This window comes from Mus caroli, unplaced genomic scaffold (assembly GCF_978045245.1).
Source record: "Mus caroli unplaced genomic scaffold, Mus_caroli_1 scaffold_17, whole genome shotgun sequence".
NCBI classification, from domain to species: Eukaryota; Metazoa; Chordata; class Mammalia; order Rodentia; family Muridae; genus Mus; species Mus caroli.
In genome coordinates, this window is record NW_028227272.1 from 18,928,823 (window position 1) to 18,952,272 (window position 23,450).

The following is a 23,450-nucleotide window of genomic DNA, read 5'->3' on the forward strand; positions in this document are numbered from 1 at the left end:
TCCCATGATGCTCAGGGTAATGATGGCACAGCGGAGTGTATTCCCCTCTGAAGACAGGCAGGGGACAGAACACTAGCACCGCTCTCTCCTGCACACAGTTGGTCAGAAGGGGTAGCTTACGATGAGATGGTTATCTTGGTCCCCGTCTCATGTTCTATTTTCTTCAGATTTCTGCCTTCTTTGCCAATCAGTCTTCCAACGAAGCCATTGTGGGCCAGGATTTTCAGAGGAACCTCCTCAGCCCTGAAAAGACAGAGGGCCCAGCAGTAGGACGGCTGCCGACTTCGCTCCCAAGACTCACGAAGCTCACTCTTTATGAACGGAAACCCAATTTTTTTTCAAGTTCTTTTCCAACCTCAGCTTACAAATTCTGACTAAAAGGAGCTACACAGTGGTAACTCCACTTCTATTTTCTACTCTCTGGTGGCTAAGTGGGTCCACCTGTCAGGCCTGGCCGGAGGAAATGAAAAAACAATCCCATAGAATCCAGCAATCCCAATTTCTGGGTATATATCAAAAAATAAAAATCTTGATAAACATTACATATATATTAATAACCATATCGACCTCTCTATACACTCATCTACCCATGGTGATCTTCTATCGCTTCTGTTCCTCCAGAAAATTCTGAGTATCACAAGCATGATCCTTTATTGAGCAACAGACACGCTTAGCTCTTTTAAACGCATCTCTTCATCTTACAGCACTGACTGGTCCGGGCAACATACAAACTTACAGTTTGGTCTCATCAGCTTCTTTTTGCATAATCTCAAGAATCATGCGGCATGCTTCAGATGTCCCTTCTGGGGTAGCATGGATTGTGACAGGCTTCTCTGCAGCCCCAGAGTTCTCCTTTCTGTGAATGTCTACCCTATAGGAAAAGAATCGAGAGCCATAATGCAGCAGTATCAGATAGGGCCTAGGCACAAGAAAGCACAGCTCCAGCCGACACAGTGAGGACAGAGGAAGGAAGCGCCATTAGCACACTTGCACCTGATGCTGCTTACTGTAAGCAGGGCTCGTGCCTTTCTGATGGGAGTGCTGCTGGACCAAGGCGTCCAGCCAACCTGGGAAGAGCCAGTTAGGTTAATGAGGTATTTTTTGTAGCCTTTCAAATGCCTGTAGAAGTGGAGGGCAAAAAGAGAAGGGAGCCGCACAATGGAACAGTGCCGACCTCTGCACCGATCACAGCCTTTAAAAGCCAAATGGGAACCAAATTCCAGCATGCTTTACGAATCTGGGCATCTACAGAGGAACAGAATCGATCCTTTCTCTGACTTCCTAAGATTTTGATTTCCTTTCGGTTGCTGTCTGCTGTCTTCCAGGCTCTTAAAACGAATGGCCTAAAAGTCTGATGACTTTATCAGACCTCTGGGTCCTGCTTGTTTTTAACTTTTCGAATCGCAGAACGGATCACAGCCTGTTAGAAGGAACCCTGCCTTCAGCCTACTGCTCAAGCTGGCGCGTATTTTGAGAACTAATTTCACTTCACTGAGACTTGTTTCCTTTTAAAGCCACCATACACAACTTTTGGAATCAGAACAGGGATAAATAAAAATTACTTTATAATGGTGCAAGCTTGGGACAGGAGAAGCTGGTTTTTAGAGTAAAATGGGCATCAGACCACAAGTTATTTTAGCATTCCTCCAAGGGGTCTGCCCCAGACTCTGGAAGAAACTCTCTTTCGGATTACAGAGCACTCACTCAGTGCACCAGCTCAGCTCCGAGTATCTGCTTGCTATCTGATGCCTTGCACTGTGAGCGCATTTGCTCTGCCTTGACTGTTTGCATTCTCACAACAATCTAGGTAAACCGTTGTGGCTTCCTTTTGCCCAGAAGCAATTGATACTCAGGAAATATTTTATAAAAACCCGAACACAAGCCACTGTTCTCAAGGCCCGTCTCCACAGTATGCTGTGCTCTTATGGACATATGAAAATCAACAACTGCACAAATCATTTTGCCATGGACTGCTACCTCCTGTTCAGTCTCCTTAAAACAGAAAATCAGACACAATACAAAGCCAGACTTTCTTGCTTGATGTAGCCGTGACCCAGAGATGGCAATGGAGATGGCCACACCACAGCTGACTCGGCAGGAGGAAAAAGCACCCAATGACCCCTCACAGAACACATCTCAGCTCCTGTGATGTTAGCATAAAGGACCACCCTTCCCTGGAGGTCCTCAGTACTCTCTTCATAAACTTAGCCCTTCAGGGATGACGGTTATGTCATTAGCATGAACACTCGTCACAGCCCCCAGCCTGAGGCGAGTCTGTTGTTAGCCCACTGAAAGCAGCGCAGTCCCACACGGCTCAGCTTCCCACTCCAGCAGCAAAGGACCAGAACACGGCTTAGACGGGATGCAGGCAGCCCCTCAGAAGGAAGCAGAGGAAACACTGGAGGCACGTACCGGGACTGGGTCTGCTTAGTGATGTTCTTTATGGTCAAGCCCTCCTTTCCGATGATGGCACCAACAAACTGGGTGGGGACCAGGATCCGCAGCGGGAAATCAATCTGTCTGGCCTGAGAAGAGCTCCCGGGGCCGTGGCCTTGTTCCCGGGCTCGATGAGGGGGTGAAGGAGAGCTCACCTCTTCATCGGGGATGTAGGAAATCTTGAAGGAATAGTCCTCAAACTGATGCCCACTGAGCTTCTCAATAGCTCTGAAATACAGCAGGGTAGGAAAGCTTATCAGAGAGAGAGCAGGGAAGACCGCAGAAGGCCGATTCATCTTGCTCACGGGCCAGCCATGCGGTGCCTGGGCCAAGCACTAAGGATACAGAGGTGAGCAAGACAAACACTGCCTCAGCCCCTGGAGTCTCGGGTAACAAAATGAAACAAACTCTTGCAGCATTTAGACCTAGGTGACTTAGATACAATGCCCACCTCGCTTTTCTTTCCCTCTCACCGAAAACTGTAGATAAGGGTCCAAAATTATTACTTTCTTTTTAGTCGTACCACATCTTCACGATTACTTTAATCATAGCACAAAATTTAAATATATTTGAGACATTTCGGAAGCTATTTATTCCATACCTTCCCTATCTTTATTATACACTATTTACTTAAATTAAAATGAATATATTATTTCTAAACCTTAAAATCCAGCTAACACTCTATAAACATTTTACATTATCAATTTTGATATAATTCACTGCCCATTCCACTTGACACACTTTAAAATGAGGTCAGCCTTATATGGCTTCATATAATTTTTACTGTGCAGGCTTCCCTTTGGAGCTTGTAAATTATGCCCAACTCTCAAAAGTCACACGTGTTGCCATGGATACGTCCGAGGTTAAAGCTCCTCCTGTGAGGCAAACACCCGGAGATTCGAGGGCCCAGGGTCCAGCTGGCAACATCTCAATATTTATTCAATATTTACTCTACAGACATTAGAGTTTATTTATGCCTTTGATCCTCAAGGTTACAGATTATCTAAAGATAACTATTATAAACAATTCATTACTGTATTTAAAAATTATACATGAAATGGGACAGTGCCTTTACAACATTTCTGCAGCAATCCTACTAGGGTAATGCTGAGAGTTTGCAAATTTATTACAAAACAAAATCTTCAGAGTTTAATGAAGGTGAGAGCACTGTGTAGATACAGCCGCCCAGGTGGCACTGGGCTATGGATGCGTGAGCTGGTGATGGTGCAGGCTGCCAAGCTTCACAGCAGATGGGCCCACACTTTTAACAATGAACAATTAACCAACCTCCTGAAGACTGTTGGTATGAAAATGGGCAAACCATGTCTTCACAAGGGCAGTGAGGTTATTACTTCAGGGTTGGGTATGGGCTATTCCACAGCCATGAAGTACGGACACCTGTCATACTTCTAAGTTACACTGCCCATGAGGCACTTCAAGGACCTCCTACCGGAAGAACCTTCTGAGCTAGGCATGATGGTACACCTCATCCTCTCCCAACCGCCCCCCCAAATAAATAAAAGCCCAAAAGATAAAAAAACAAAAGAAACTTGGCTTTTGCCATTACTTTAAAAAACGTACTCCCAACCTACTAATAGTAAACCCAAAATTAATCATTACTGGAGCCTCAGAGTCATGAATGAGAGTAGAGAGTCCAAGCCAGGCACGTGGGTGGGACACTTCCACATAACTAAGCCCGCTGTTGTCACGGAGGTGAGTCCTCATATCACACTTAGGAAAACGGTTGTTTTATTCTCCATCAGTGAGGGTGGATGGAAAGCTGTGCACACCCCTCATGGAGAACAGAGCATGCTCCAGGTAAAAAAGGCCTCATAAAGTTTGTCAAAGCAGAGCCTTCAGGTTCAGCAGCATAAGGCTGGTCCTCCCTTCCTGACACGGTTCCTGACTTTGCTGATGCCAAGGCTCAGCACCGTTCAAGGCAGTCTCTGTTACAATCACCAACAGCCTGGTGTGAGCTCCATGGGGTTGTACTGACACACCAAAAGCAGCAAGAACCCCTCGGAGTTGTTCAGGCCTGTCCGAGAGGACGCGGACTGGCTTTCTCGGGAAAGGCTTCCAGATGCCACATTCAAAGGACACCAAAGACAAACCCCAATAGCCCTGCAAGGGAATGAAACCAACACACTTACAGCTTTGCCTCTTCTCTTGTCATGTAGGTGACGTTGACAACGGCAGTTTCTGTATCTGTGTTGACTAGGAGAAAAGAAACAGCCATATCATTATTTAAAAGCAGCTCTCATCCCCGGGACCAAGGAAGGATGGGAACTGCAAAACACTGCATCATCTTAACTGTAGTTACTTGCGTCTCTGTGTCTATTAGTGTGTACCTGTAGGACTTGTAAATCAATGCGTGGAACACTCTGTAATCAGCTGCATATATAATATGCTGCCCTCTACTTCACATCTCCTGTAAGTACGGAGCAAGCATGTGCATGTGGATTGTCTCTGTGTACTTATGTATTTTCACTTTTAATAGTCACATAGAGTTGCAGGAAGGAAACAGAGCATGGACCGCCTCGTCGTTAGCCCCTTGGGAATGTGCTGTGTCCAGCACTGTCATCCTAAGTGCTGCGGAGTCACCTCTGTTGTAAACACTATTTGATCTGTATTCTTCTGAATTTACTTCCTTAGGTTAAAACTAAAGAGGAAAAATGGGTGGGAGAATATGACACTATGAAAATAAACAAAGAAACTGTTTTTCTAGACCTATTTATTATTATTAATTTTAATTGTTAACTCAAAACACACAGAATGTTTCCTATATTCCGCTTTCTAGAGCTACAGAGAAGGCTGAAGACCCAGACTTCCAAAAATGGCTGGGCTTGAGTCTTCTAGTAAAGACATCCTTTGTGTGTGTGTGTGCGCGTGCGTGCGCACATATCACATATTTATGTATATTATATATGATAAGAAAAGTCAATCATTTATAAAATATATCTGTGGCATGCAATATATATCTATATCTATCCATCTATATATCTATCCCATCTATCATCCATCCATCCATCCATCCATCCATCCATCCATCTATCCATCCAGGTAGTATAGTAAGCCTGGGCTACATAGGTAGGTCCTATCTGTAAACACACACACAGACACACACGCATACATGGCTTGATTGATAAAGCCTGCTTTAACCCAAAACACCTAAATGAAAAATATGTTTTCACAAAAAGCAGGAATGACAATCAGATCCACTCTTCAAGATATGACTTTAGGATATTTAAAGTTAATAGCATTAAAGATAATTCCAGAAAATCACAATAAAGCTGACTTTCAAAGTAGCAGTGGTTAAGAGCACTGGCTGCTCTTTTAGAGGACCTGGACTCAATTCCCAGCACCCACACGGCAGCTCACAACTGGAACTGTTCACATCCAGTTCCAGAGGATTCAACATGCTTGCATAGACATACATGTGGAAAAACCAACAATGCACACCCATGCACACAAATTATTCATTCTTAAACTTTTAGTTCTGTGACCATTCTACTTGCTACATCCATCACTAAAAGGTAAAGAAATGGGACTCAGTTTCTTAAAGGAATTTGGCAACCCCTAAATGTTAAAAGACTCTGGCATTAAAAACATTTTGCCCAGTAATCTCAAAACGGCTTCAGCCTTGGGGAGGTGGTAGGGGGGACAGGTAGGACTTACCCAGTCATCAGCAGTAACTGAGCAGTGATCTACATACCACTGGCATTGATCCCAGTCCTGGCCTCTGCCCAGGAGCATGCCAGTGCTTTCTGAAGATGCTTATTCAGGGATGCCCACGGCATCGTGCAAAACGGGGCCTTGTGATAGATACATGGCTGTCCTCACTCAGTGTCAGTGTCAGACCAATCTCAGGGGTTGACTATCTGTAGCCTTCTACACTGACAAAGAAGGCTGTAGACTCAGACTCCCAAAAAAAAAAGACATCCACTAGACATCCCAGTCTTAATTTTGCCCTCACTTCTCACTAATAGTCTTTGTTCTTCAAAGAAGATCATCTTCTGAGTCACACGGTCCTTTGATTCTAGCTAGAGCAAGCTGAGCTCCACTTAAGTAATTTACTTCACTGCTTACTAAATTCATGTTCCTAAGACTCCACTGCTCGGTTCTCCTGGGTTAGAAATCACCCACAAAGTTGGGGACAAAAGAACATCTCAATAGTCTGCTCTGTGGCTTGAGGCGCTGGCAGCCGAGCTGCCTCCAGTGCTGTCCCGGTGCCCTCCTCAGGTAGCACTAGCCTGAATTGATTTCCAGCTGCTACTCCAGCCCCACCTCCCCCAGACTGGAATTCCAGGCATGCGCCACCACATCCAGACCAGCTACTGAGGCTGCTTTTAAAACTGTTTTCAAGTTTGTACCTGTAAAGCCATCTTGCCCACTCTGTCCCCTAGAATGTCTTCCGTTCATTAAATGAAAACTTTTTAAGAAAACATGTTTTCTTCTAAGTGCTTTTCTTTCAACTCTGAGCAGGGGCAGGCAGCATGAAGAAACAGTAAAGTTCTTACCAATTGCAGAGGGGAGGCCACCCAAGAAGTGCTGCTTCAAAACATGCTAACTACCTGGTCAGACTGGACCATTGGTCAGCCATGGGACTCTGTATGATCTTTTCCTGGAGACTTTATGATCCCTTATGATTGTGTACAAAATACATAAACGTCTTCGCACTGAATGGTGTGACCATTTGATGGTACAGGAAGGGGAGAAATTCTGGTCATTTTATACAAGTGGAAACCGAGTCAGTAAGGTTCGTTGGTGAAGCTGAGCTCACAGGATCAAGGTCTTGAAGAGCCGGCCAGGACCAATGCAAAAATTATCTTTACTGTTCTTTGCTGTTTTCATTGTTAGGATCTTAAGATCTACCTTCCTAGGAGGCCTAAAGAGCTACATCCAAGCAGCTTCAGGTGCCTTTGGCCTCCTTAACACATCAGTGCTTCAGGCTTTACCGGAAAAGGAAGTGTTTCCTGGCATATGCGGCGATGTTCCTATGATGGTGGGTCTCAGATCTGAGTGCACACAAAACCACTCAGATTCTTCATTCATGAGGAATGAAGCACTTTCCCCTGCGACCCCCAGTTTCCAGAGGTATGTGGTGAAGCTTAGGAACCTGCACTTTCATAAGTGTAACAGGAATCTCGGTGTGGAGGTCACACCTCACAGGAAACAGACGCTAGGCTGTATTCCCACCTCCTGGTGAGCCCCAGCTAGCTAAGGGGCAGCAGTGAAAACTCAGCTATTCTCAGACGCAGTAAGCTTGCCCCATTCCAACTGTCTGTCCGGCACTGCAGTTTAGTAAGCCTGAGGTGGTGGCCACACCTTTAATCCTAGCTTTTGGAGTCAAGAGGCAGGTGGGTATCTGTGAGTTTGAGGCTAGCCTGGTCTATAAGGAGTTCAGGTCAACCGGGACTACACAGAGGGACTCTGAAATAATACTCCTCGAACAATAAACTATACAGATATACAGAATACAGGACCGACAGACAGCTGCCTCTGACAGTGGATAAATACACTAGAGGAAGCAAGCACACTTGAGAGGTGTGGGACTTACTACTTCTCCCCACCATCCCAACCTGAAAGAAACAGCAGACAAGGTCCTTGAGGTTCAGGAGGCTACTCTACTCACTCAGGGCTAACTCTTCACTTCTTACCTTGCTCCACGTTCTCCACTGTCCCATACTCAGCCAACAGCCCATCCAACACCTGGAAAGATACAGGAAGAAAAAGGGTCACAAAAACCAACATCTGTTTCCCTCTGTAAGAGAAACAACTACAGGAGGAATGTAACTAAGGCGGCACCTCAGGTCCTCCATAAAAAATGGAACTCAAGGAATCTGAGGACCCAGGGCACGCACTCTTTCTTCATTTCCTTTCCTTTCTTTTCCTCTCTTTTCTTTCTTTCTTTCTTTCTTTCTTTCTTTCTTTCTTTCTTTCTTTCTTTCTTTCTTTCTTTCTCCTCTGATTCTCTATTCACTAAGGTGATACCATAATGTTGGAGTCTTGGTAAATGAACAGCTATTATCCTAAGATAACCAGAACCAAGCTGCTGAAATGAGAAGTAGAAGAGAGGACAAAGCTCCTACTTCCTTCAGCTGCCCCCAGGATCCCCTTATCTTCCAAGTAACATCTTGAGGATGGAGAGATAGCAGTAAGGAGGACACACTGCTCCTGCAGAGGTTCTGAGTTTCCTCCTAACAGCCGCCTGGCAGCTCACGACCTGTAACGTCTCCTGTGCCCCTGCACTAAAGCACTGTACGGAGACCCACACTGGCACACATAAGTACACATAAAAATGATACATCTTTTTAAAAGTTTGTTCTTTTTAAGATTTATTTTTGAGACAGGGTCTGGCTGTCAGAAGTTCTGGCTGCCCTGGAAATCCCTATGTAGATCAGGCTAGCCTCAGACTCAAGAGATCTGCCTGCCTCAGTCTCCTAAGAGCTAGAATTAAAGTCATACAGCACTATGCCTGGCTATTTTGTATTTCAAGAGTGGTGGGTGTGTGCACATGTGTATATATGTGCATGTGTGTTTACATGAGGACACACACAAAAGGACAGGTGTCTGAAAAGGCCAGAAGTATTGGATCTGGGGTTATAGGTAATTGAAAGCTGCCTAATATGACCACTGGAAATTGAACTTGAGTCCTCCAAAAAGAGCCAACTCTCCAGCTTGGTCCTTTTTCTTCTTTCTTGTCTTTGTCTCCCTCCCTTCTCTCCCTCTCCCTCTTGGTTTCTTGTGGGCCAGGGCAGTTTGTTCTTAACAGTGAGGCCACTCTTTAAATTCTACTGTATTTTATATTAAGATAGCAATCTCAAAACTTTTAGTGCTCTGAAAATATATCTTAACTTTACTCATAGCAACTAACTCAAAACAAAACAAAACAAAACAAAAAATGTACTCTAACAAACAACTTTGTTTCTACAGGCCTCAACCAATCAGAATGGTAAAAGATAAAAATCTGGTCATCAAACCACATGGTGAGAATCACAAAAGGCTCACTCGTTGTCTCCTGGCTGGTGTGCTGGTACTCAGTGTGCTGGTACTAGGTGTGCTGGTACTAGGTGGCCGGGTACCTGAGGGAGCCAACTGTGAGGGGTCAGAGTGCACTGGGCCAGGGAGGGACAGATAGAACCTTTAACTCACTTCATGTACCCTGTGACCCAGAGGTTTGGGGGGTGAGGGGAGTCTGAAGGCCTTTAATTTCTAGAGTAAAAGAAAGGCGGGTCAGGGAAGCACGTGCGCCCAGGCTTACCTCCCACTGCAGGTGAGGCGGGATGTTCCGAATCTGGATTCTTCTGCTCCTGTAAAGACAAGAGCAGTCTAGGATTTTTTCTCCACACACTCAAACTTCAGCAAATAACAAAGCCTCAGATGTGAGATCATAATCAAGTTCACTGGCCAACTGTAGCTACCAAAGCATACGCAGACCTTCCTACTGTAAACAGCAGGCACCAAAAAATCCAGAAAGAATAACAAGTTAAAGAAACTACGAGTTAAATACAGCCTTAAATTTCCAACTTCCTACCAAAGTAGTTAGAAGCTATGATCATTCTCTCAAATATATATGTAAGCTGGCAGCTGACCCTTTCCTAGGCTCAAGGACACCTGGTAAAGTCACAAATGCTGTGGGCTTAAACCAAACCAGGCTTTGTTTCAATTTTCATTTAATTTTTTTTTGTTTGTTTTGTTTTTTGAGACAGGGTTTTTCTGTGTAGCCCTGGCTGTCCTGGAACTCACTTTGTAGACCAGGCTGGCCTCGAACTCAGAAATCCGCCTGCCTCTGCCTCCCAAGTGCTGGGATTAAAGGCGTGCGCCACCACGCCCGACTTTCATTTAAATTTTTATTTCTGGTAGGTGATTTTTCATAATTCAATATTAAAACAGCATAAAAAATCTCCCACCTCCCGATCCCCGCAGAAGCCAACACTTGTGTCCTCTAGCTCTCTGTAAACACAAGCTTATGTCTCCTCCAAATACACCTCACAATCTCCACACTGACTCCATAATCTTCCCATCTTAGACAGAAAGCTTCCTACCCACCCACTTTCCTTATCACAGTCATTTAGACCTTTCATTCCGTTTTATTCTTTAGATGCCTTTATTAGGACATCCTGCTAGTCTGATGGCTCTAAATGATTCCAGTATCTTCTGGATTTTAATGAAAAAACAAAAAACAAAAAACAACAACAACAAAAAAAACAAAAACGAAAAAACAAGCCGGGCATGGGGATCCAGGTTTCTTACACTAACACTCATGAGGCAGAAGGATCATAACTCACGGACAGCCTGGGAAGCAAGCAAGCATGGTCTTTTCATTTCTATCTTCTGAAAGAATGTTAAACCCTGAGAAAGCCCATTAGTGCAGAGGTGCAAGCACTCATTTGGGGGAACGCTAGAGAAGAGATGTGGTGTTCACAGTGGACCCCCATTCCTTTCCCCTTCTTTCTTGTGCCAGTATTACACAAACAGTGGCTATACACAGTTACACACTCCCCCATGGCTTCAACCCAGGCAAGGCCTCAGGAAAATGCTGTGATTTAAGCAGAGAAGGGGGAGAAACAGAGAATACCGAATAGGGAAACCAGTGAGGTGGGGTCTCACTCCCTCCATGCACATGCAGGGATGAGAAAGTACTGCTGGAGGTGCCGTTCCCTCAGACAGCAGTGGCCTTGACCCTCTGGACATGGATGGGTCTTCTTCCCAGGGTTTGACATGGCCTCAGAAGACAGGCCATTTGCTGGCTGTGGTAAGATCACATGTTCAAACTGCTAGGTAATATATGGAGGGTGTTTGAGACACGGTTTCTCTATGTAGCCCTGGCTGTCCTGAAACACTCTTTGGAGACAAGGCTGACCTCAAACTCATGGAGGTCTGCTTGTCTCTGCCTCTTGAGTGCTGGGATTCAAGGCCTACTCCCCCAGGTCAGGCTGTTGTGTAACTTTTATAGTGTGAATATGCTTCATTAATGACCAGGACAAAGCACCTCGTGTCTTGTGCCAGGATAGAAAAAGAAGCAAAAGACTCGAGCTCCTTTCTGTCTCTGTGCTGGAAGACTAGTCTCTCACTTGTCAGCCATAGTTTTTAATAGAGGCATGCCTATGGTGGCTACATAGAAATTCCCTGCATAAGCTGTTACCAAACTCATCTGTAGAAAAAGTCATCAAATTTTTCAAGAAAATAGAATATTTCTAAAGGGAAAAAATGTTATTTCCAAATATAAATATTGACTGCTATAACATAAATATAAAATCCAACTACTAATGAAGCTAATGCCGGTTTTGTAAATTATCTTTAATTATATGTGTATATGTATGTGTGTGGGGGTATGTACACTATGTGTGGGTGCCCACAAAGGTCAGAATCAGAACCCTTGAAACTGAAGTCACAGGTGGTTGTGAGCCAAACAACAAGGGTGTTATAGGACCTGAACTTGCAAGAGCAGCCTGTGCACTCGGCCACTGAGACTCAACACCAGCCCCAGAACTTTCTTAGGAAAAAACCTATAATGTACAAACCCTTATTTGGGGATACAAAGGACTCTACATTCTACTATAGAAGACACTTTCTCACGGTGCACACTGTGTTCATAATAGCCAGAAACTGAATCTGGTGATGAATGGATAAAGAAAGTGTAGTACACTTACACAACAAAATATGACTCAGCTTTTAAATTGAAATCAGGAAAGTCACAGGTAAATGGATGGAGGTAGAAAAAAGGTCATCCTGAAGTAACTCCGACCACAAAAGGCAAATATTGTTAAGTATTTGCTTACACGTCAGCTGTTAAAAAGTCTTTGATAAGCAGGCTGCAATCAATATAACTCCTGAAAGGCAAACACTTTGCTGACTAATGCCGCCCCCCCATTCTACACCTGTAGTTTAGGTTGCAGACCGATCGTCCCACCCACACCTTCACTCTGAGAGCAAGAGTGAAGGCTGCAGTGGGACCTTTCCCCGCTTTTGTTTTAACTGAAAGCAGAGTAGGACCTTAAATTAGCAAATGGTGCCCTTAATAAAACTACAGTCACTTTTCCTATGGCTTTAAAACCCAGGAATTTCAGACTCAAATGTAAGTCAACTGCTTGCAGTAGGGCAGGGCAGGAGGGCCACTTCCACACCAGGACAAGGGCAGTCCAGTCCTGGGATCATCAGATGGCTGACTTTGCATCCTGATCAACTGTAATCACGGCACCCTTGTAGATTCAAAATACACATACATGACTCCGCACAAGGATGTCTCAGGGGATTCTCTATGAATGCCATTATTTCTGTACTCTAGATTCCCAAAGGTGATAAAAGGTGCAACTAGGTGAATTTCAGATGAAATAAATGTCGATGACAGATACCAAGAACTGGGAAATTTATTTTCTCCTGATAGAATTTGTTAAAAGCTTTGATCATACTGGGCCAGCTATTTCAGTTGAGAACGAGTTAACATGAATTGTAGAACCTAGGTCATTGCATCCCAGGTTCCATTTTAAATGTAGGCTCAGGGATCCCCAGGGAAACTGTAGAGCTACAGAGAAGCAGAGGAAGCCAAGAGCATCTTGTGGGATTCAATGAGAAATTCTACCCAACTAGGTCCTACTTGTTTCTATAGCAACTCTGAGATCCATCAGGTGACATGGGGTCCTCATCTTGGGGGGAAATTAGAGCAGTTTGGAAAACCTACTGTCTGCACAGTAGGGCAGGTGTGCTGACTGACTGTAGGGCTCAGGCAAGCTCACCTGCTCCAGTCACCTAGACAGGTTTTGCGCATCTCACAAACTCAGCATGATTGATCATTTCTTTTTTTTTTTTTTTTTTTTTTTGGTTTTTCGAGACAGGGTTTCTCTGTATAGCCCTGGCTGTCCTGGAACTCACTTTGTAGACCAGGCTGGCCTCGAACTCAGAAATCCGCCTGCCTCTGCCTCCCAAGTGCTGGGATTAAAGGCGTGTGCCACCACCGCCCGGCGATTGATCATTTCTTAAATGTTTCCCATTCCTTAGTTTTGAAAGTTCTCTTTAAAACTTCTGTGATCATCTGACCTATTACAGGAGACAAGATCCCTGACAAGAGCTGAGTCCCACCCCGAACCTAGATCAATTACAGTTTGGCACTAACACATGCACTCCTACGTGGTGAGCAGGCGCAATGCCATGGACAAATCATACAATGACTAAGTTAGATATCACAGGGATCCCTTGGCAGACCACTGTCAGTGACCCCTTACTCTGTAGACGTAAGGCCCCAATAGCTTACAACTCACATCTGCATATCAGACAGAACTCCTGAAAGCCACGACTGGACGGAACAAAACAGTAAGCAGAAGTGTCTCGTCTGTGTGGTAACAAAGCACTGTGGACTGGGTGGCTGGCATACAGTTGCGAGGCCAGCCTTCAGCGTGGGTCCTTTGCCGAGTCACTGTGTAGCAAAGAGTCGCAGGGGCATCATCATTCTGAACCATTACTGCGAGGGTCAGGATTTCAACTTAGGGCCTTGGTGGAGGTGGGCACAGCATAAACTCTCAGACCAAAGCATTAAGACAAGGAGGAGGAGGGGGAGATTAGGAGGCGGGGATACCTGCACACGAAAATGCCAGCAGTCCTCTGAAGCTCCAGACACAGTTTCCTATAGACACCACGTCCCATCGCTCTCCTCTACTCATACTTTATAAAGTGCAAAAGCTTTAGCTTTCCCATCTTCTCTGTGGGCTGATACTCTCTCCACTGCCCCTTGAGTAGTTTAACAGGATGCAGACTAATAAAGTCTCAAAGACACAGAGAAAGCATCCCTCAGTTTTTAGCAGGTAGGTCTCCCCAAACTACAAACTGCTGTTAATCTCAATGGTTCTGTGCATCTCACTGAGGTCGGACCACTCCCGGACGCTGCTATCAACGTCAAGACCCGAGTTCCTTAACTAAGTCTCAGCTAGGGAGTGATAGGGCTTTTGCTTTCTATATTTAAATATTTGCTCTTAAGACACCACATTGGCATTGTCAATTCAACAACAAAATTTTGTATTTCAAGTATGTACTTTGTTTCATTAGATCCTGTGTAGTGTGTATCCCTTTTAATAACAGGTTTTAGAAATAAAGCATAGCTTTTCCTCTGGACATCGACCTCACTGGAGATTTTCACCAAACTCTCCTACGGGAAGGGTTATACCAGAAACGTCCCTATAGGTGGGGACACGTGGGAAATCACCTGCTTTAGTTTTGACAGGCCTTGTCATGCTTCATGGGCCAAGATCAATTTTGAAAACCTCCCCCAGATATACGTGGGACTAATTCCGAGAGCCCCCAGATAAGGGTAAGTAAGGGCATTCGTGCATTGCCTGAAAGGCAGCATGCATTTGAATTCAGGCCCATCAGGCATTTGATATAAAGACTGCATCTGTCTTTGTACATCCCAAAGATGCACGCTTGCTTTGGTTGTCCAGGGTTGAAACACAGGGGAAGAAAGACACCATCCCATCTAGCCTCTCTCTTTCTGCTGTGATGAAGTCCTGTAGTGTGGTGGTGGTGGTGGGTGCTGTCTGAGACGGTTTTGGAATGAATGTAGATCAGGCTAGTCTTGAACTAACTATGTTGCCTGGGATTGGCTCAAAGTCATGATCCTCCTGCCTCAGCTTCCTGAGTGCTGGGATTACAAGTATGTACCATCACGTGTGATGAAGTTTCCACTTAACAAAACCTGTTTCTAGAAGAGTGATTTCTAGAAAAGTGACCTTTATGTGGGCTCTGATTTCAAATCTACAATTACGACTAATCAGGATACAAACAAATATTTGCATACGGCAGTGAGTTCAGATAAAAACCATAAAGAACCAAAGTTCTAATCTGAGTGTATGAGGATGGCCTACTGTGCACCTGGACGAGTTCACCAGTCACAGGAAGCACACATCATCAGCACCGGACCCAGGGATTTCTCTATGCCATCCCTGGATCTGCCCTGCACCAACTCTGTTTTCTTCTCACCTTTCCTCAGCCCAGAAGGCAAGACCATAATGGTGTTCAGCTGTCTGCAGCCTTGGGAGCACCTGCTGCCAAGAGGTGACACTCCATTTTGTTGATGACAGTGGCTATTTTAAACAAGCCCCTTTCTCCCAATTCCACATTATAAACAATGAGCCAATACCATTTTACCCCCAAAGAAGAAACTACGCCCTCAGGCTTTTTCATTGTAGTCATGACGGCATATGACTTAAATTCTCAAAGGAGTCCTAACCCCCAAGGCAGCAGGAAGGCCATGCAAAGCAAACCATTACTCCGCCTTGTGAGCTCCTCTCATCAGCCAATCAGATCGTGTCTAGTGAAGAGGTTCCATCTCACCACACTGTGGGTTGGTGTCCTGAACAATCCAATCACCAATATTCCTACCGGAGGCTAACGGCACTGTGATTGATTTTGCAGAACAGATGACCTTCAAGTTTTAACTAAAAGTGTTGCCAATCCATGTAACAAATACCACTGAGTACCTACCAGTGCTTTCAGGTTGTCCAAAGGGTAGCCTGTGGGCTACATGCAACCCAGTGTAATATCCTGACGACGTAACAGACTCTCAGTAAAGGCAAAGGGCAGCCAGGGAAAGCTGGGGTGGGCCTGTGCTAACCATTGGTGGGCCACCTTCGCTGTGGCACGGCCACGTGGAGGAAGCACTCTGTCCCTGTGCTTAGTTCTCTGAGTTTCCCCTGTCACACAAGGGAGAGATCTGGGGAAAGACCAGCAAAAACCCAGGATGCATGGGAAATGTGCTCCAGAAGAAAAGGGAGGAGACCGGTTTAAAGGCTCTTTATTATAATGAGCTACAAAGGGATCTCTCAGGGAGGGAGGGAGTGAGGAGGGGCAAACTCCTGTAATCTCAGCTCTCCGGAACCCAAGGGAGAAAGACCCCACATCCGAGGCTAGCCTTGGCCACAGAGAAAATGCAAGAGCAGTCTGTTATCAAGGCAACACATGAAAGAAAAAGCAAGCAGCACATCTTGAAGGCCAGGGGGAGATACCCATCAAAGACCATCTCTGGCATCTCAGAGGATGCTGTGGTTTGGGAATCTCCAGGGATCTCTTATGATTACAGACTGGTCCAACAGAGTGGGAGGCAGAGCACACACTTACACAGAGGCAAGGGAACCTTTGGAAGTGAGGCCCAGTAGAAGGTCCTTGGGTAACTGGGGAAGTGAGGCATTGCCTTGTGACAACTTTGGCAGCTCAGCTCATACACTCCTTTTTCAAAACATAATCACATGGTCGGTGGTGCAACTCCCTTCAATACCATTCACATGTGCTGAAGTTCTCACTAGAACCCAGCTGCTACAGACCCAAATTGGGTATCTATTATAGCAATGAAAATAGCATGTTGATTTATTTATTTATTTATTTATTTTATTTTTTATTTTTTTATTTTTTTTTTTTTTTTTGAGACAGGGTTTCTCTGTATAGCCCTGGCTGTCCTGGAACTCACTCTGTAGACCAGGCTGGCCTCGAACTCAGAAATCTTCCTTCCTCTGCCTCCTGAGTGCTGGGATCAAAGGCGTGCGCCACCACGCCCAGCACTTACTACACCATTCTTGACCCACAGAATCTGTACATATACAGAGTTTATATTTGGGCTAATTTGGGCTTGCTATGCAACTGAAAGGAAATAAAACTTGAGACCTGTGATTCATGTAATGTATGTCAAATAGCCCGGGCATTCCCGAGTGGGCATTCCTGAGTCCGTCTTGAAGCTAGGTCACCTGGTCCTAAAGATAAGGGAAGGAATGCAGGAACTTGTTCTGACTATCTTGGCTGACTCATTGACCATCTGGCAGCCCGGTGCCTCCTGCTCACCCCCCTTTCTATAGGGAGCATAATTAAAAGCTGAAACATTAACCAGATGCATTGTCAACTCAGAGAAGTCCCCTGCCTTAGAATCCTTATTTGCCCCGGCCTGTACTTACTACTCTGCTGACTCATAGTCATGTTGCTGATGTTTGAATGGGCCAATCATGTGCAACCACGCCAATTCTTCCTAGCCCCTAAACCATACCCTATAAAAACCCTGAGTTTTTGAGTCTCAGGGTCGATTCCGCTGTCTCCTGCGCGAGATAACGTATTGACCCGGAGCTCCGCCATTAAAACTACCTCGTGCTTTTGCATCAAGGAGGTCTCTTGTGTTTCTTTGGGTAACCCTGCATCCCGAGACTTGAGTGGGGGGCTCCTTCTTGGGGTCCTACACAACCATAGATTCTACAAGTAGATACAGACTATTTTAAGGCAATGGAGGATCCTTAAAATTTGGGGGAGTAATTGAAAGCAAGCTGGAGGATTCCAGGAGGTTAATCTGAGTGTGGTCTCTGGAGGCGAGGTGAGCACAGTTACAGGAAACCATTGGTCCCGTGTGATGCAAATTCTGAACACCCCAGTAGTGAGCAGTTTATGGTGTATGCATTTGATTCTGAGGGCAAGGAAAAGTAAGATATTCAAATCACTCCAAGACCTGAACTGACAAAATGGAAAGAACTAGACATACTCAGAAGGGAGTTTCTTGCTAAAAATGAGTGGAGAAAGAAAGTGAATTCTACCTGTGATTGTGGGTGCTGTGGCCCCTTGGTGGGGCCTGAGGACAGTGAAGGAGGCTTCCACACAGCCCTAATAGTGTGAGTGTCCATGTCCTCTGGCATGCAGCCTTAGAATGGGCCCAGAGTAGGGTGGTGGCTGCTCCCTCCTTCCTTCAGTCCCCCCCCCATCCTTATGGAAGTCCCCTGTGTGCTGGCAGCTGGCACCCCCACATAGAGACAGTGGGATCATTGACTACTCCAGAGCTTATGTTGATTTTCCATCAGTCCAAAGGCCATATAAAAATACTTGCTACAGCATAATACTTTAGATCCATACTCTGGAGTTTGTTTCCTGGGATGGTGACTCTGCCTCCCCCACCACCTCGGGATCATGGTTCCCACCTGTGATAATTAATTCTCAGCTTGACAGAACTTAGATTCACCTGTGAGATAAGAATCTTGACATGCCTGTGAGGCATTATCTTGATACATCAATTGAGCTGAGAAGATCCATGCTAACTGCAGATAAGACCCTTCCATCCCTGGGCAGGGGATTCTGGGCTGTATATACAATGGAGAAAGCAGCTGGGCAGTAGCAGCATTGGCATCACTGCTTCCCACTTCTTGATTTTGAGATGATGTAACCACCTACTTCAAATCCTGCCACCGTGACCTTGCCTCACGGGTTGTACCCCTGACCCTGTAAACCAGAATAAACTCTTCCTCAGTTGAGTTGCTTTATTTAGTCAGAGTATTTTTTTCCCTAGACAACAAAAAGAGTGAAACAGAAATTGGCACCAGGAGTGGGTTTTGTAGCTGTAATAACTAATTTGACCTCATAGTGGTGCAGAGGCCCTGGGAATTGTTTTGTGGCTGAAATATGGCAGAGTTTGGTGCTTTATGCTACAAAAGCCCCAGCATGCTGTAAGTGAAGAGGTCAGCTCAGGGCCTTTGGAAAATTCCACCAGGCCCCAGAATATGAAGACCCCTCCCCTCCTGGAGGAGAGAGGTCATGGAACACATAGGCACCCCTCCCCTCCAGAAGGGAGAGGCTGATTACATGTCTCAGAAAAACAGAGGGGCAGATATGGGAAGCCCCTACTACCTCATTCCCTAAAGACCAATCAGTTTAAAGGGCGTACTGTTCCGCAAATCATACTGTGCCTAGTTGCTGATGCTCTATTCCACCCCTGGAAACTGTATAAAAACTCGCCGAACAAGCCACCTGGGGTTGTTGCCTCTCCTTCTGGTGAAGAACTGCCCCAGCGTGCAAATTCCTCTTGCTTTTGCATGGATCCCTGGCTCTGCATGGTTCACTCTGGGGGTCCCCAGTAGTTAATGCTCATGTGAGTCTTGCAGAAGCAGAGCTTAATGAGCTGTTCTGGTGAGCATTTAGGAGACAAGACTGCTTAAAGGACAGACAGTGAAGGCCAGTCAGCTCATGTGGTTTCAGAAGAACAGTTCTATCAGGAACTGGGCTACGGTGATCTGGCTTCATTCTGTCGGTGTCCTGAGAACTTGAGTCAAAAAAAGGAATGTATTGACTCAAGTATGTTTGGTAGAGAGAATCTCCACACAGGACAGCATTCAGGCCAATGCCGAGAAAGTAGGTGCAATTGCTAAAGAGATCAGCATGGCTGAACAGATTTGCCTGTGCTGCACCTGGAGGGAGGACAGCAGAGATTTCCCAAGGACAATACCTCACCAGGTGCATCAAAGGCTCCAGCTTGTGGAAACACAGAATATCTGAAGAAAGCTTGAATGGAGACTATGGCTGAGGGGTTGAATTTCCTATTCCTCCAAAGAGCATTTCCCAGGGGCCAGCATGCAGAAGCCAAAGCTATGGCCCGTGGGGCTCAGGCACTATCTCAAGCTCGCAGCAGAACCTGGCAGTCAGCCATGTGCTACTGGTTTGGGAGGTTTGGAAGATGCCAGACTAAGAGGCACATGACAGGGTTTTTGTTTATTTGTTTGTTTTTCAAGACAGGGTTTCTCTGTGTAGCCCTGGCTGTCCTGGAATTTACTTGTATACCAAGCTGTCTTCGAACTCACAGAGATCTACCTGCCTCTTGCCTTCTGAGTGCTGGGATTGAAGGCTGTGTGTCATCACCACCCAGCTTGGATCATGGAGTCCTACACCACGGTTTTGGAGAGCAACTGAGACATGGCAGTGTGTGGCAGGGTCAGAGTTCCAAGCAAGCGAGCGAGCCTTCAGAACTCACTTTATGTTATGAAGGTAAAGCCTACAGTGGAAACTTTAGGGTATCAGAGATGCCAGGACTGTGGGAAATCAGTCAAGGACAGCTCCAGGCATAGTGTAGACCTAGTTCAAAAGACAGACTGTGTGTGCTGCAGATGGCAGAGAGGGAGAGGGGGGCTATTCAAGCCCTTATGAGTCTACTCTGTTTTATCAGGAGCCTCAGATGCCACACATGGGGCTGTAAGGATTTGGTGTTTGCCCTTCTGGGTTTCGGTCTGATCATTTGTTGCTATACCCTGACTTTCCTCTTCTGGAATAAGAATGTTTACTCTGTTGGATTAAAGAAACTCAGATTTTTTTTTTAAATGTATAAAAGCTCAGAGTTCAAAAACTGGGGACTTTTAAAGTTGGACAGAATCTATTTTACATTATAACACAGTCATGTGCCTATAGGAGCAAGGGATGGGAGATGATTTGTGTGTGTGTGTGTGTGTGTGTGTGTGTGTGTGAAATTGACAAGGAGTGGGTCTTGTGATGGTTAAAGCTAATTGATGACTTGACAGAGCCTAGAGTAACCTGAGAAATGGGTCTCTGGGTAAGCTTGAGGCATGGCATTGACTACATTAATTGATGTGGGGGGAAAAAAATCAATCCTAACTGTAGGCAGAGGCATTCTCCGGTCAGAGGATTCTGGACTGTATAAAAAGGAGAAGGGTGTGGGGGATGTGGAAGTCAACCTTTCAAAGTAAATAGTGGGATGGAGACCAAGGTGCCCAGGCTCCTGAGACTCTTCTAAGAGTCCTAAGATGGCTCTCGGCTCCTGGAACACCCGTGAAATAGGGAAAGGAGCTGAGGTCAGGGTGGCGGCTGCTTCCCCCATCTTCAAACATCAGTCAAACAAGTGATGATGCCCAGTGATGGTGTGGCAAGATATGATTGGCTGAGGATTTAGGGGCTTGGGATTGGCTGCACAATAAGCGCAGCTCTGCACCTTGATGCTGCTGGTCTTTTGAGTCCCATTCCAAAGATTCATCACCTGAATTTGTTACACTGTGACTCTGTTACCTCTCACCCCACTCCTCAGTTCTATTCTCACAGAAGGGTATGGAGCAGTGGCATGCATTCACTACTTTTGACTTAACTGCAGACACAATGTAACTAGCTGTTTCAAACTTGGCTTCCTCCTATGATGGACTCTACTCCCTAACTGTCAGAATAAATCCTTTATCCTTTGAGTTACATTTGTTGGAGTATTTTATCATAGCAAATGGGGGGGGGGATCTTAGACATCATCTTAAACATGTAAACATGTTGGGCCCACATGAGATCTACATAATCTACCGAGTGCCTAGCAGGAAGTCAGACATGCATGACCAGAAGTTGACTAATGATTTTTGGCTGAAATCTTAGAAACAAATGAGACCATAGTAAGAGAACTCTTGGCCTCCAGGTGCCTACATTCAGTGGAACTGTCAAGTAAGAGGGAGCAGGGTTGCTCCATCAAAGCATAAACGATTGATACACTGATTCAAAGAACTGGGGAGGAGAGCGGAGGAGAGCTGAAGAGGCGAGGAAGGGATCCAAGGTCAGAGAAGAACCTCTTTGATCAAGAGCATTCTTCAAAAGTTTTGAAAGAGATTCTCTGAAGAGAGATATTCACTCAAAGTGATATGGACAAGGGAAAGTGTAGACTCTGACTAGATGAACAAGAGAAGTAATTCCAGAAAGGAGGGGTATTCTAGGAGCAGCAAGCCAGAGCACTTGGGAGGCATGAGGCTGAGCAAGAGGAGCTGGCCTTACACTGACACCTTTCAGGCTGCTTACTCTGCTTCTCCATGGTGGGCAGACACAGCATGAAACACTGGACAGGGTCTCTGGGCCTCAGAGACAGAATAGCAATCAGTTTACCCACAAGCAGACTCAACAGAGAGGCGGCTCTGTCAAACAGAGCAGCTCTGAGTCCCCAGCAAGAGTGGAAGAAAGGATGTTACAGTTTTACAAAACCTTGTAAGTTCCAGGAAAAAGAATGTTAAAATTCTTCCGGTTTACTGTTTTTCTTAAACACCGTTTTAAAGGATAGCAAGGACAACAGTGTTTGAACAGCATTTAGAGGCTTTATATAAATGAAGAGATGAGCTTTAAGAAAAATAAAGCTGGCATAAGGAAGGCAGTAGACATCTGGCTGCCTACTGTATACTATTTGGTTTAACACTTACAATACTCTCAGAAAATACTGGCAGTCCCAATTCCGACAGAGCAAATGCAGGCTCTAGGAAAGTGTAGCTGTGCTGCCGAGGCCATGCCAGGACAAGCTTGCTTCCAGAGCCCATGCACTGGACAGGTCAATCTCTGTTAAAAGCAATCTCTCAACAGTAACAAGTTCAATAGTAGTCAAGTGTTAACTAATGAGCATGGTGGTTAGGCACCAACAATGGCTATATCCTGCAACTGGGAGCCTGTATGGAGGGGCATGTCTGGTTTTAGCTAATATGTGTCTTATGGTCATTTGAGCACTATATGGGAACAATTGTAATGATGATGGATGTCTTGAGCATTCTAGAGGGCTGAAAAGAGGCAACTTATGGCAAGCAGATCTTTGGACATTTCTGCAGCCAATAACCTAAGTATGGAATGCTACTTAAACCCACTTGTAAGTTATCTATTGGGCAGGTCAACTCATTCAAGGAAGCGGCTGTTACTATCACACCCAGTTAGTAACAGGCAGTGTTAACAACAAGGCCAAGCAGCCTCCTAAAGTCACAGCCAGCCAATAGGAAGTAGAAGCAAGATTCAAACTCACACTCTAGAGACACCAATTACCTTTCATCAATAATTGCTGCAGTTCCAAGTAATCTGAAGGGAGCTGGGGTCCCCATGACCCTTTTGGGAGTCCACATGGATAAAACTATTTCCTCATTATGCCAAGATGTCAAAATGTTTCCCACTTGCTGATATTTGCAAAGGTTGTACAGATAAACAGTGAATCCAACTACAGGTGCCACGACCTGATTGGAGACATGGGCACTGGGCTGTATGACGTGCCATAAAGTCCTGCGGCCATATGCTGTTGAAGCAGCAACATTATTAAAGTTTAAATATGTAGACTCTGGAGTCAGATTCACACACAGCAAAAGGCAATGCAACAAAAGCATGAACACAGACCCTGCAGCACTGGGAAGACGGCTCGGAGAGTGGGGACAATTGGAAGCTGGGAGCCACTTTCTGTCTGGAAATCCAGATCCACTAACAGAGACTAGCAATGGCGGACACTTAGAACTGGGAAT

The 23,450-nt window shown here is 45.4% G+C and overlaps 1 protein-coding gene across 1 annotated transcript in view; it reads right to left on the reverse strand.

Moving 5' to 3' along the window:
* Positions 1-23,450, reverse strand: part of Igf2bp2 (insulin like growth factor 2 mRNA binding protein 2) — a 104,152-nt gene that overhangs the window by 20,361 nt on the left and 60,341 nt on the right. The window contains exons 3-8 of the mRNA XM_021184654.2: positions 9,698-9,746; positions 8,094-8,145; positions 4,587-4,650; positions 2,413-2,664; positions 737-871; positions 121-243 (exon numbers count right to left, since the gene is read on the reverse strand). Of these exons, the coding sequence (XP_021040313.1) occupies positions 121-243; positions 737-871; positions 2,413-2,664; positions 4,587-4,650; positions 8,094-8,145; positions 9,698-9,746 (675 nt within the window). The remainder of the gene's footprint in view (positions 1-120; positions 244-736; positions 872-2,412; positions 2,665-4,586; positions 4,651-8,093; positions 8,146-9,697; positions 9,747-23,450) is intronic.